This window comes from Pelecanus crispus, chromosome 15, assembly GCF_030463565.1.
Source record: "Pelecanus crispus isolate bPelCri1 chromosome 15, bPelCri1.pri, whole genome shotgun sequence".
NCBI classification, from domain to species: Eukaryota; Metazoa; Chordata; class Aves; order Pelecaniformes; family Pelecanidae; genus Pelecanus; species Pelecanus crispus.
Window position 1 is genome coordinate 6,767,876 of NC_134657.1, and position 14,676 is coordinate 6,782,551.

The window sequence follows — 14,676 nt, forward strand, 5'->3', positions numbered from 1 at the left end:
GCAGGATTGTACAGCACTGGGACAGCTGATGCATGGGCCAGAGTACCGACATGCCGCCTGCTGTGTAGCTACCATGAACTGGGAATGCAGCTGGACTCAGGACTGCTAAGGGAACGCTTCCAACTGCAAGTAAGAAGGGAAATGTGGAGTAATTGCTACAGAGTGACACCTTGCATTGTATAAAACATAATTTAATACATACATGTATGGTACTTGCATACAATACCGTCTTACATCCATGTGTTGGAATAGAAAACATTTAATTGTAAGCTGCCTTCATCATGAAGACTTTTGTTAATCGCTGTCAGAAGATCACTGCATTAAATAAAAATATAGTGTAAGCAACTGGCCCGTGTCTCAATACTGACACATTTTAAGATTAGGAGGGTAAAGCTGTCAAAAGATGGAACTTCTATCGTTTTGGCAACAGTTTGCCTGTGAGAAGTACGAATGAAGTTCGCCGATGAAGTAACTTGAGGGGCAGGGTTATGCTGCTGTGTCAGCGTGCCTAACAGAACTCACCCTCTGTGTTCAAAATCGCTTTCCAGGTAGGGATGAGTGATTTTTAAGCATCACCTTAGGAGAAACGAGTAGAATGGCTACTCTGTTCTGTTCAAAAGCTCATCAGGATGGTAACTCAGGTGGTGAGTAGCAGTGATCGATCCATGTTTTGTCAGCAGGAGGCAGCATTTACACCTCCAACCTTGAATAACACAACGGAAATGTTTCAAGCGTGTGGAATAAGGATCATTTTCATCTGCTTATACGACTGTGACATGTCTTTACCCTCCCAATCCCAGCTCCTTTTAGGAATAATCATGTAGATCCTTCAGTTTGCAAAAATAGCCCTTTATTCCCTACGGGAGTCAGAGGAACTGTACCCACTGTCATCTGGTATCCAGCCAAGACAGCACACGGCCGTGTGCCACTCGAGGCAAACAGTCCTAGAAACCTGTCTGTTGCATTCCAAGCTCCGGTTTCCATGGAGAGTTTGGCAGCAGGATGCTGAGGCAGCTCCTGGGAGCATTTCTGGGCTGGAGACAGTTTGCAGGCAGGTATTTCAGCAGAGCTCCTGGAGAGGTGGGTGCACGTGTTCAAGTGCAGACACAGAAGGAATGTGGGGAGTGGGCCACGGGGTCTGCCAGCAAACCAAGGAACGCTGTCGGGGCTGTAGGCCCTGCTCCTGCCTCCCCGACGTGCTGCGGGGGGAGAGCCAACAGCAGGAGTGAGGGGCTGCTTTGCTGCTACTGGAAAGGGGGTTGTGTCACAGGTGTTGCCGCTGTGGTGTGTTTAGGGGGAAGGTACTCTGGCCTGCTCATTGCAACAGTCCTCGTGAAGCAGCGGAGGTTCCCTGTCTTCAGGGCACACTGGACTGGCCACAGAATGATGCAGAACAGGATGATGATCAAAGCAGAGAGGAGGACTATGCGTTTCCAGTCATCGCACATGTCGCAGCGGGACAGCCTCCCAGCTAACCCTGCCGGGGGGGCCTCCGGACTTTCTGGCTTGCTCATGGCGACATCAATGGAGATGCATGAGTCTGGATTCTCAGGGTCATCAGATGACTGACGGCAGCAAAGCTTGGTCCCTTCCATCCAGAGCACCTTCTCCTGCTGGAGTTCAGGAGGCAGCGTGGCAAGGAGCTCCTTGCTGGTCTCGAGTGCTGGGGCACCTTCCACGGGGATGCTGGTCAGCTGCCTGCAGAAGGGGCAGGGGAGCTGGTCCTCTGGTTGGTTTGGGGGCAGCCCTGTGCTCAGGCGGGCCACGCACTCCAGGCAGAAAACGTGGGAGCACTGGAGTAGCTTGGGCGTCTTGAAGGTGTTGTCATAGGTGTTGAAGCAAATGGAACACTCAACCGGGGAGGTTGGCTTTGGAGATGTTGGGTTTGGAGAGCCTGGCTTGTCGGTTGGGGACCTCGCCTTCCTCTTGCCATCTCCTGGGGAGGTGACCACAATGGGGCTGATGGGGATGGGGATTTCACTTGGAGATGCAGGGACTGGGCTGGTGGGAGAGTCTGGCGTGTTGGAGTGCCACAGCTGCGTGAAGCATGACATGACGGAGCCCGGGGAAATAAACAGAGCCCTGGGAGACTCTAGAAGAGAAGAAAACCACAGCCTTAATTTTAAACAACGTGAAGACACCCATCACCAGACCTATGTTTAACCCCTTAAAAGGAACAAAGCGCAAGTCCATGACTTCCACTGTAACCTGAGCCTGGAATAGATCCCTGCTAGAAGTGAGGATGACACAGGTAGCCTGTTCGAAGCTGCATACCGAAGGTGAAGTTAAACATCCTGCAAAGAAGCAAGCAACCAGCAGAGATCCACCATCCAGCCAAAGCCTTTTCACCAGAACCACCATGGCATGAGAGATGGGTGCAGTCTTTCCCCGTACATGCCTCCCTCTGGGCAGAAAAAACACAACAAAAACCTACCCCAGCTGGTGCTCCCCGACACCTGAGCAGGGAGGAGAGCAGAAGACTCCATGAGGTCAAGTAGGGACCTCGCTATGGCAGTCTATTAGTCTAGGAGGCACTCAGATATTATGGTGGCAGCATGAGCAAGGCCTAAGAGACAGATAACACTATTCAGTTGGGGAGGTAGCAGGGGGGTCAATCTCTTCTCTTTGGTGTGCTCAGACAGAGCTTTGTGCCTTGGATGCTGCCTAGCAGGCAACTGAGGCACCGCCCAGCGATGCTGCCTGGTTTTGTCTCTCCACGGTGGGATCTGAGCTCCTTCGTGTCACAGGAGAACCCGAGGGAGGTGAGGAAACACTGTTGTCTTGCAAAGTTTGTTCCATCCTTGGCCCCAAGCAGCACAAGAAGCATCTCTCTCTTGTCACCGTGACACAGCAAGAAAAGCAATGTTGGAGGAAATGGCCTTGGTGCCAGAGCGAGGGGAATTCTCCACTGTTTCCTTATTGTTCTGGTTTCCCTAGGGAAACACAGTTCTTCCCTGTCCTCAGCCCTGGAGGAGTGCCAGCAGGGCCCAAGCCTTGCTGTGTGCCGCCATGTGCCCTCTGCTTTGTTGTGGTGTGCAAGCAGGAGCCTTGAGTTGAGTGGCTAATGCGCCAGTTCTAGCAAACTGATTTACAGCTTACTCCAGCCTTTTCAGCAGCCTAAGTATTGCCTTGAATTCCAGTTATCCTAAGCTAGATGTGCTGCTTCGCGTACATTCTGATACCCAGATACATGAATTTGCATATATTTCAGCTCAATATTTTCAGCTATTGAGCACTTTTACCTGAAAGCAAGTGTTTAGCTGGAGGAAATTCCCAGCGACAGCCCTGATGCTGTATGCCTGGGGAACATTTTTGTAGGATGTGTCACCGAACTAGCTAGGCTTGATTCTTTGTGTTGGGAGATTTACCGATGACAAGCCAGAAATGTTCAGATTGCTGCTGTAATTACAGGTCTCCAGGCAATCCAGCAATGGCTCACCTGTATGGACTAGAGACTCCACGTCTCAGCAGAAAAGGCTAATTTAAGGTATCAGAAAGACCGTGTGTTCCTCACATTGCACAAAAAAGTCTCCATTATTTAAGAATGAAGTATTCTCCCCTCTCCCATCACAGCCCGCATTGCCAGAGCTGAAACCAACTTTAAGAACCTTCCTTCTTTTTCTTCTCTTATTCTAAATGAAGACATTTTTTGTGAAGCCTCTCCTCAAGTTAAATTTTCAGTCACAGACTATCTGCACTTTTCAGCAAATTGTAATCTTTTTTTAATGTATTTTTTTCTGGCTACAGATCACCATGCATGTTTTATCACAATCTGGCAGATACTGATGAACTACAAATCCAAGCCCAAGCTGGCACAGAGATGAGGGAAACCCCTGGTTTGTTTTGTTTTGTTTTTTTACTAGATCTTCTGCTTTGCAGAACTCCATCCCCTACACCCAGTTCTTTGCAGTTCCTCATCTTGGAGGGTTTGTCAGAACTTATGAGCAGGAAAACCACTGGCAGAAGGTAACCTCAGAATGAGAGAGCCTTTGCTTATGCAAACTGTAATTTCATAACCTATGTGAAAAAGCTGTTCTGTTGGGGTTTTTACTGGTTTGTAATATGACAGCTATAGCAACAGCAGTATCTTGATAACAAACTTGAGCAATTTTACTCATAACAGTTGCTTTTAAATGAAGATACAAGCTTTTGCCCACATTTTCCCTTTGTTAACGATGATCGTGACACTACAGGTGCCTGTTAGTTTTAATAAATTTAAAGTCTACTTATGCATGGGGAGAGTTTGAATTCATACTTTGCCACACTGGACAGGTCAGCCTCTGCCTGCTTCTTGTGCCTTTTGCTGTGTTGCCATAGTGCTGATGCTCAGAAAGTTAAATTGGGTTTGGGCAGCAGCTAACGCAGGGACCAAGATTTCTCCTGGGCACTACTGCTGTACTACTAAATGAGAGCCAGTCACTAAAGCTGGAGAGTCCCAATGAAGATGTGCAGTGTGGCATCTCAATAGAATTAGTTAGGATTTGGGGGGTTGGTTTGTTTTTCTGGTTGTTTTTTTTTTTTTCACTACACAATCACATGATTTTTGTTTTAATACAAGACAATATCTTCAATTGTTCAGACCGCCATGGTCACACTGCATTTCCTCAGACCCTGCAGCTATTTACCTCTCTTTCCTAGCTATTTACCTGGGCTTTCCAGAAACTTTGGGAACATCAGTAAATAACTAAACCATTCAGGAGAGATACCCAAACTCAGATTTAAAACTAAGTAGTTGAAGTACTTCTTACGTCCCGAAAAGTTCTAGAAAACTTCTTTCCACACCATAAAACCAGACAAAAGAGAACACGCAGTTAAGATAGTGGCCAGCGCTGTTCTGTAATATGATTCCCTAATGGTATCCTTAACTCAGAGCAACTGAATACGCAGCAAGTTAAGAGGTGCACAGCAGATTAAAGTCTATAAATACCTGTTCAGAGTGCTGTTTAGAAGGAGAAAAGCATGTTCTGGGCTCTTGATTTCTACCCCTGAAGAGTCTTCTCTCCAGAGGATAGTCTTAGGCTCAGGGTCTTTTGTATTTATAAGCTGCCTTCTGGTATTCGAGCTCCCCGGTAGCTTCCCGAGTTGTTTCCAAGCACGGTAGGTCTGGCAAGACAAGTCACCTCTAACAGCTCCCTGTGTACAAGTGTCCCCGCCGCTGTAATTCAAGTATCTTTTATACCTTCCTGTCTGGAGGTGACTGACCTGCTCCACCTGCCTTTCCCCATCACCACTGAATCACTCCATTGGCTGCGAGCGCGCTCCCGCTCCGGCCGGTTTCTGTGACAAACAGGGCAGGCTGGAATGCTCCCGATAAGGGGCAGCGCTGCCGAGGACACCCGCCTGGGTCTGCCCTAGGGAAACGATGTGAGAAATGTTTCTTTCTTCATCTTCTCTGGAACAGGGAAGGCCGCCTGCTTTCTGGTAAACTCTGGCAGTTCTTTGACTGGCTTCAAGCTCCCGTACAATTGTTCAAAATAATGCCATGTGGATTGTCACGGAGAAGGAATTTCATTCTTTGCAGCTTTTGGTAGTAACTGACATCGAGAAATATTATTCAACCTGCAAACCTTTTGTGGGTCAAAGGATAGCAGTCCATGATCCAGAAAAAAGAACCAACATATTGTACTCCTGTGCAGATAAGGAAACAAGCGTGTGGGCGTGGGAGGAGTAACAGACAAACATTCAAAATTTACTCTAGTTCTTACTTGTTGCAAATAATACTTTTCTTTGTTCAGTTTCTCAAAAAAACCAACACAAGATGGTCTGTGGATTTTTTTCAGGATGGTATCAGGAAGGCCCTTCTTACAAAAATGGTTGAGAAACTTCACTCTAAAAACGTATGGAACTGTATTCATCTCCCGGGACAGAGAAGTGTCTAAATCCCATAGATGTTCGTGGCAGTCAGATACAACTCGCTTTGGCTTGAACGTTCCTCTACTTCAGGTCACACTGTTCAGTTCTAGTGAGCTGAAATCCAAAAGGAGGCTTTTAAGAACAAGAGAAGCATGTGGAAATTACCAATGTTTTAAATCAGTTTTCGGATTAAAACTAAGGTTACCTGATCCTTCCACAGCTATAAAGATCTGGTCTAGAGCATTGTGGATTCACGATGAGCTCCATGGGTGACTCCAGAAGACAAACACCCCAGTGGAGAATGCAGGTTAAGACTAAAGTTTCCCAGATCTGCATCTCAATAGTGGAGCGCGCATATGCCATTGGAATAACAATCCATACACTAGCCTGGGCGTGCAACACCAGCACGGTGTACTCCCCCATCTATTTATGTTGCTGTTCAGGGATGAGTGAGGCTGGGAGCAAACACTGTTCTACGGCCGGCAAAGCAGGATGCTGGATGAATGGCTGTAAATCAGCTTTTTAAAAGTCTTGCTCACTTAGTCACCTGCATAAGCACTTTGGTAAACTGGGCTCAAAATTAACAATGTTTCAGTAACATACAGGGGTATGCTGTGTTCAGTAATGCGCCGAGGCACCACAGTCCTTGTTTTGGGTCTAGCGGGCACCCTCTCCCCCGGTAGTCAGTGGAGCAACACTGAAATCACTTTTTGATCATGCTCTGAAGAAAGACACAGGCACATTTGAAGCCCTTTATCCACTGACGAGACCAGGATTGCTGAACCGCAGCAAGCAGACCACTGCTGATTCAGAGTTTCAGTGTTTCTGAGGCTGGTTTCCCATCAGCCACAACGTGACTGCTGCGTGGAACGGGTTGAATCCAACTCAGGAGCTGAGAGCCTGGGGCCAACTGGGCCACCCCACACATGCCCGCACACTCCTCCCTCTGCAAGGATACACTGGGTAAGCAAGGCACTGAGCGTGCCGAGACCGAGCACCATACTGCGATGACGATCAGGGCTTGGCTTCCAAAAGTGAGTGGGAGGCTTGCTGTTATTTTTATCTTCTGCTTGGAGGAATAGACTGAGCACATCCGGAGCTGCAGCTGGTCTTGGGTGGATCCCAGAGGATTGGGAGCAATCAGCTGTGGGAGCGCATACTTTCATATTTGCACTTAAAAGAGCAATGGTACGAAGTAGAAACAGTTACTTTATTAATACTGTTATTTCCTTGAATTTGCATTATGCATGCACACCTCAGGTGCTTCTCAAAGGTATTCTCTGTGTACGGGTGTAGGGGTATGCAAACAGCAGTCTGAAAATACTTGTTCTAAATTGACTTTTGCTAAGCCATGCAGGAATGAAGAGGATGTGACTGGAACACTGGGATGAGATGTAGGCGATACATATCTCTGGTATAAGCACTGTGACCTTGAGCAAAACACTTAATTTCCATAGACTTCTGTGGCTCATTTCCTAAATAAATAAATAAATAGAGAAATTATAAATTATAAACCTTGCTTTTTTGTTATAGTCTTTGTCTGGATTGTGTATTTCGATGGGAACCTGGGAGGGGTAGGTGTTGCCTAGTACATGGGGCTGGTCACAGTGGCTCCAGCCAGAGACCTGATGTAGGATCCCACCTGCAGCGAGCAACTGTCATTGAAACATCAAAGCTTTCAATTATCAGACCCTTCCCACCATCACGTCTCCTTATTTTACCAGCATCAGTAACCATTGCCATCTCATCCAGGACTGTGAGATTATGATCTTCTGTGAGATGAGATCTTCTAAAGAGTATGTATCTTTTCAGGGGGATTTAGGAAGGTTTGTAATGAAAAAGATGATTTCTAACAGCAACTACCACCTGGTTGAGGACATGACCATTTAAAAACTTGCAAGCCAGGCTCCTTAGCATGCAGAAAAAGCAAAGTATACTGCAGAGTAATAAAAACAGATGGCTGATTATAGCTTTAGGCTGTTTCCTTGGCTTGTCTTTACCTCTGTGGTGCCCAAGTATAGAACTCTCTTCATGCTCTGTGTAGTTCATCTCAGTGGATAAACTAAAGCCACCAAATAAAGGTGGGTGGGAAAAAAAATCAAAATAAAAAATGACCAAGCAATAAGCAGCAAGCTTCCTCTGATCTGTCTCTCCCTTCATCTAAGGCTAGCTAGTTCCTCATTATTATGTACCACTTAGCATATCTGGGGGTCCTACCATTTTGTTCATGTTTTGGGTATTGTTTACAGCTCTGATTTGTTGGGCTATATCCTAAGGCCATGTATAAAGCCTGGAAGGGCTTTAGAAGGCCTTTTGTGCTGGGAGAAACCCAAGGGAGCAGTTCCTACGGAAGCACCAAAGTGTCAAGAGCCAAACTGCTTTGGACTCAGCCTTTGCAGGGCAAAACTCTGATGTATGTAGAGTTTATTCCTGCCTACAAAAGATGTATCTACTAGGTTCATGGAGCTGCACCTTACTTTTAAGGGAAAAAATAAGGGTATGGCTTAGGACAGATGTTCTCACCCAGTTAAAACTAGCACAAGCCTGTCTAAATCAAACACTCCTGTGCAGCACAGAATAGGAGTCTCTGCAGGGTTAAACGCTTACAGCAGGAGGATACTACTTATACTGTGTTTTCCATTAGCTCACACATTCACGTGCCTGCTCACAAGCTACTGAAAGCCAGTGAAAATATACACATGTGCATGCACCTACCCCCTAACTGCTGTGACTTTTGGCACAGGTCCAGCTCGGTAGCTGAGCTCTCCACCTTACGCTGTTATCGTCTGTTAATCGGATGCAGAAGAAGTGGTAAGACCCAGCACTGGCTGAGTTTTCTTGGCAAACAATTCTTTGGCCTCAAGCTAGCATCACTTTTTGATCCTAGAGTGTTCCTCGGAGTCAGAAGGCTTGATGCTCTATGCAGTTAATGCTCCAGGGTGGTAAACAGCACCATTAAGTGATGTTTCCCATGCTAGCTCATGGAGCTCTTTTATTTGTCTGGCTTCACGTGCAGCTAGCTGCCTAACCAGGTGTTCGCTGTGAAGGCTTATCATTGTTGCAGTAGTTTGCACCTACGGCTAGACGGGGCTATTTAAATTCCAAAGTACATATTATGTACCATCAGGAAAGAGCCTTGGTGAGTCATCAGATAAGCTAGACAGGAACACACCGTGGGATACTTTTAATATAATTATATTTTATCCTTCTCTAACTGTTTCTATCAGACAATCTCAAGACACTTCACAGACATAGTGAACTGAGCCTTCCAATAACTATGTTTCTTGAGGATGTTATCTCATTTTACAGCTGCGGAAGTTTCGAGGCACATAAGATGGTCAGACAACGTTGAGAAATGCTGATGTGACCTCTGTGCAAGCAGCAATGCCTGGACAAGTTGTGTCCTTTAGCATGGTAGAGTGACTTGCCAGAGCAGAGGGATAAGATTTAAACAGGCGGCGGAGTGGGAAACACCATCAGAGTTGTGCGTTACCAATGAATGTCCACTAAGGTAGCTTGATACAGATTTAGAGAAAAACTGCTCCTGTTAGATAAGGCCACAGATTGTGCCCCTCGGGTGACTCCTGTCCTCTAAGTGATGCCCATCTTTAGTGACTAGGCCAAGCCCAAGTTCTGGAACTGTGTGCCTCTGTAGTTTAATCTCATTCAAACACTGGATCCACCTGGCACCTAACTTTGCACTGTTCTTCATTTCCTGTAGTCACCAGGAAAGCACCATGATTAGATAATCATTACAAGGTGCAGATGCAACATAGCAATTTTCCTGCTACTCTACAACTCATGTGGCTATTACTCTTCAGCAGCTTGAGGCTGTATGATTCAGCCACTCGCGGCTAGATTCCCAAATAGCAAGAATAGCATCCATTCCCTGGACATAAGGTCAGGTTTTGGGTTTTTTTTTTCTAGCCCATTATTTCTGAAGGAGTAAGTGACTTGGACCAATGGCTAAACTGTGGTCTGTAAATCACTGGTGATCTGTGATACCATGCCCAGGAGACTGTTGGCTTTCCAAATGTCTATGCTGCTTCTATAGTGGCTTGCAAGGAAAGTTTGATATCAACAACCATAAACAGTAGCTCAAAGGAAGAGTAAATCACACCAGCATTAAGGTCCTTGGAAGTATTTGGTGAGTGTAGCAGTTCTTTCAGTTAAGATGATATCCACAATGTGGCCCATAAAAGGAGTTGAAGGGTTGTTAGATGTTCCCAAGAACTGCAGCACCAGCTCTTTTGGATGCTGTAAGTGGCTCAAGTGCAGCTGGAGTTGAGACGTAGTGCATGTAAAGTGCATGGGAACCAAAGTAATGACTCTCCTGAAATGCAAACAGGCTCTTCCCATGGCCCAGTAAGGTAGCTGTTGTTGCTGCCAGCCCTAGAATAAGTTATCCAGAGGCAGTTGCAGTCATGGCGTGTTGCTGATGAGGGAGACTATCAGCAGGACTAGAGGAGATGGCAATAGAAGCAAGGCGAAGGGCAATGTTAACAAGCTCTCACCAACACATTGTTAATTGCTCTCATGGTTGTCTCACAGAGGTCATGTTCCGGCAGCATTACTCACTTCCCGGCCCGGTGTGGTGACAAGATGAACTTGGGAAACGGCCTGTGATGTCAGAGCTGAGGAGTGAACGTTTGCAGGGACAGCTTGCTTCTCCTCACCAGAGACTTTTCCTCATGCACCAAGCCACCTGCCCTCTGCTGGCTAAATCCTCCCCTTCCACGCGGGAACCGTGTTCTGCTCGACTTGGCTCTGTACAGTGGAACAGATGCCTCACCCCACAGCAGGGCTGGTTTGCACTCGTCAGAGCACATCCAGGCAGGAAGGGGGTGTTGGGATGCTAATGCATCTGACCAGGGGCATTTTCTGGCACAGCAGACCTGAATTCCAGCATCTGGCTCCCCATCGGATCACTACACAAAGGGTCTGACGTTAGCAGAGATGAGGGACAGGCTCCTCTGTGGCGTCTGTGGTAAGTGCTCACAACCTGAGATCTCTCTACTAGTACTGATCTTTTCAGGTTAGAATAGCGCATGCTGAGTTGATCCCTTTTGCTTTCTTCACCCCGCAGGAGTCCACCAACTTGAGAAGGATCAGATGATTGACACACCTTCTCAGCAATCTCCAAGGACAAGCGTGACCCTAAGCTCTCTTATTTCTCTGTCGTGTTCTCCCGACCCCCAAGGATGACCCAGCAGTCTTCCTTCTCTTATCCCCACGGATGTAATCCCACAGTCCCTGCGTATGACCTGAGAAATCAATAGAGACACTTTTCCATAAAGCTCAGCTAAGGAAGCAGAGTGGTGGACACGGTAACCTCTGTAACTTCCAGCTGGGGGAAGGACCCCGTCACGCCTCGGTCTCAGTGACACTGTATCTCTCCTGCACTGAGCAAGCACAGAACTCCACCTACTGTCTCCTTCCCTTTCCCATCCCAGAAACTGAATTATGCCTGAGACATATCATAGTCCTAAAACTTTGCAGTAGGGCAGTGCTGCTTATCTTTTTCTTTCTTTTCTTTTTTTTCCCCTTTCTCTAAAGTCCCAGAGAGAAATTGTTCCTTCTTTGCCCTCTACCCACCCAACACAGAAATGATGGATGTGATTAATAAACTTAGGACATGCCATCATAGCTGTCCTTTTTAAACTCTGATCATTTTATATCCCTGTTTTATAGATGGTGTCAATATTTGCTTTGCATTCCTTGAGTTTCTGAAGTATTGATAGAGTTGATCTTCTCCAGAGAGTGGTTGAATGCTTTTTCAAGTGTGACACTTCAGTTATGGCCAATGCATAATAGGTTTAGTTCTTGTAATTATATCTGCAGTTGGGCATTCATTTGTGTTACTAACATACACAGCTAATCATTCCACTGCTTAAGGGCACATAGGATAATAGCCCAGATGTGAGACTGGCTAGAAGTACAGTAACAAAAATATCTTAGTGAGTTGTCCACGCTGAAAAGAGGAGTTTATACTTCAATCCTAAAGAATGTGGCGGGACAAGAATGCAAAACATATCCTCACAGGAATTTGTAAATACATTAGTAGATGCAGAGATGCAAACTGAGTTCCAGTAAGATAAGGCAAAGTGAAAAGCAGTCAGTGTTGGCACAAGGGTAAAACGTCCTTCTAGTGCATCAGATAATTTATCACCATTACCCTTATATGGAGATATAAAAAGAACATAAGGATGTTCTTTGTGCCTTCATAAAAGTTTAATTTATAACTTCATCCCTGGGTCTGGTTCTGTCCCCAAACACTTTCTGACATATGGCTCTGAGCTGGAGAGACACTCCCATGCTCGGCGTTCCAGCAAGAGACATCATTTCAGTTAACGATTCAAAGGGAAAGAGCAATTGTGAGTGATGTCCTTTTAATATATTTCTGCTATTTTCCATATACATATTTATCATGCTATTTTAGCAAAGTAGAACACTAGAGCCCTTTGCGGCTCTCGCCTCAGGCTCCAAGTCACTTGGTGTTCGCTCTAGGGACTGGTAGACTGACAAAAGCTGGTGTTTGGTAAGTGTGTGACTACAAGGAGAAAAACTAGGGGATAACTCACCAGTGGGCTTTACACTGGGCCACTCTAGAGTTCCGCAGTGTGCTCACAATCACCGAGGACCCAGGGTTCAGCGGAATAAGCAGACTGGCCCTTGAGCGGCCTCAGTGTCTCCTGGGGCAGCTCTCTCACCTTCAGCGCGCATACACAGGTGTGCATACAGTTGCACAGATAAATGCTGCTCTCATCCTGGTTACATCATCCTGCCATGGTCTTTGTCCACCACATGCTCTAAATTATATGCCCTGTATCCTTTGCTCAGCACTTTGCACAGCACAGAGCACTGATGCCTTTCAGTGCTAGCATAACAATATTCCAGCGTAATTACTGGACAGGAGCTCTGTCCAGACAGGGCTGTCTGTTCCAGCACAGCGAAAGTAGGACCTTGGAAGAGGGTTGTGGGATTTGGCCCTCTACAAATAATGGAAAGGCAGAATCCCTTATGCATGTGATAAAACACAGAGGAACGTTACAGTATTTGTATTCACAGTGCAGACCATTTCCCATCTGTTAATACAGATACTAACTCTCATTTACATATAAAATGCAAATGTTTATGGGTTTTTTTTAACACTCACTTCCTTCAAGCCTAATCCTGTGCTAAACAACAGCTACTTACACTGAGTTCAGTGGAAAATGAGGATGCTCAGCAGCTTCTGGGAGCAGACCTTTGGCGCTCAGACAAACTCAGCGTCGTGCCCTTCCACTCATTCTGAGTAAAAAAACTATACTCCAACAGAGGAATGAAATCTTTTAAAGTTGAAATATAATTGCTGCATAGCCTCCATAGAAATCCTCCATCTAGTTAGCAGGATGAAAGATTACGTTCTAGATTGTGGATCTGAGGCAGCAAACCCCCCAGAGACCTGATTCTGAATTCAGCTTTCAAGGATGTCATATGGATGTACATGCCTCAAGATACTACATGAACTGCGCGCCTTAGAGATTCCTCCTACCACTAGTCCACCTCTGTGAAATACATCAGTGAAGACATTTAAGCTCTCTTGCTTAGCTGTGGATCTTTTGTGAAAGGGAACTATCAGAACAGATATTCCGATTGAACTTAGGCCAGGGAAGGGCTGGCCTCCAGCCTTCCCACATTAGTTCGTGTTGTAGACTTCTCATCCCATTGTCTGGACCTTCTCCCAGGTATAGAATTACCCGGGCAACATCGCCCTGGAAGGTCAACACCTGGATTTAGTTAGTCCACAAGTAAATAGTTCTCACTGATCAGAACGTGAAGTGAGAGAAGAGTTCCTCTGGAGGGACTTTGATGTATTTTTAATGTACCTACTGCAGATAGTGAGTGTTTTAGCAATGGATGTGATATTAACAGCTAAACTAATTGTGTACCAATTTGCTTTTCTTAAGTGCAATCTTAAATGTTTGTACAATTAACATGAAATAAATAATTATGTTTCTCTAATCCTTCTTGCCACTCTTGCTAATGATCAATATTTATGACAGAAAATTCTTTTTTTTAAGAGTATCAAGCTTCCCTAGGTCTCCTGAGTGCCTTTCTTTTCCACAACTTGTGCGTCCTGACCTGTGAACAGCCTAAGTTAGGCTTAACACAGTTTCCACTAGGGAAATAAATATTGGCTACGATGCAGGTGTCAGGAGGGGCTGGGTCTCTATGTTACAAAAGGGGCTTTGATCAAAGCTGATATCAGGGAGACAGAGATGAGGAAAAAACCTAGGAAGGTGTCAGTGAACTGTGACAATGGTGGCAAAAAAATGGAGAAGAAAACAAATAAAGCATATGTCTACTGCTTTGCAGATTTGTGAGATGCACTACAAATTCATTGGTTCTGTATTTCTTCAGATCTATGGCATAATAAAGGTACCTCAGTCCTCCACGCTATGCGTAAAGCAGCTCTTGAAAGTGTGGCTCCAGTGCTAAGGGGTTGGTTCATGGCTCCAGTACTGGTCCAGTAATGGACATACTGGCCAGGTAAATGACTGCTTTATTAGCACTGTTCAGCCCATCATGTACCACTTCACATAGATAAGGAGGCACAAAAATTTAGAAAGCTCTGGAACCAGCTGATGTTCTTTTTCTTCCATGACCTGAAAATGATTGGGATAATATTCAATGGCAACTTTTTGAGTTGCAATTTCGATTAAACCTAATATTTCAAATTAATATCCAAATACAAACTGATACATCAATGACTATTCCTATTAACTTCATTGCACCTCTCTTTACAGAAAGAAAGTTAAATAACGACAGGTCTGATATCTC

The 14,676-nt window shown here is 45.6% G+C and overlaps 1 protein-coding gene across 1 annotated transcript; it reads right to left on the bottom strand.

The window, feature by feature from the left end:
- Positions 1 to 1,244: 1,244 nt before the first annotated feature.
- RNF223 (ring finger protein 223) lies at positions 1,245 to 2,486 on the bottom strand. The gene is made up of 2 exons (XM_075721711.1): positions 2,435 to 2,486; positions 1,245 to 2,092 (listed from the first exon to the last, which is right to left on the bottom strand). Exons 1-2 carry the CDS (start codon positions 2,484 to 2,486, stop codon positions 1,245 to 1,247), a joined length of 900 nt encoding a protein of 299 aa, XP_075577826.1.
- Between the last annotated feature and the right edge of the window lie 12,190 nt (positions 2,487 to 14,676).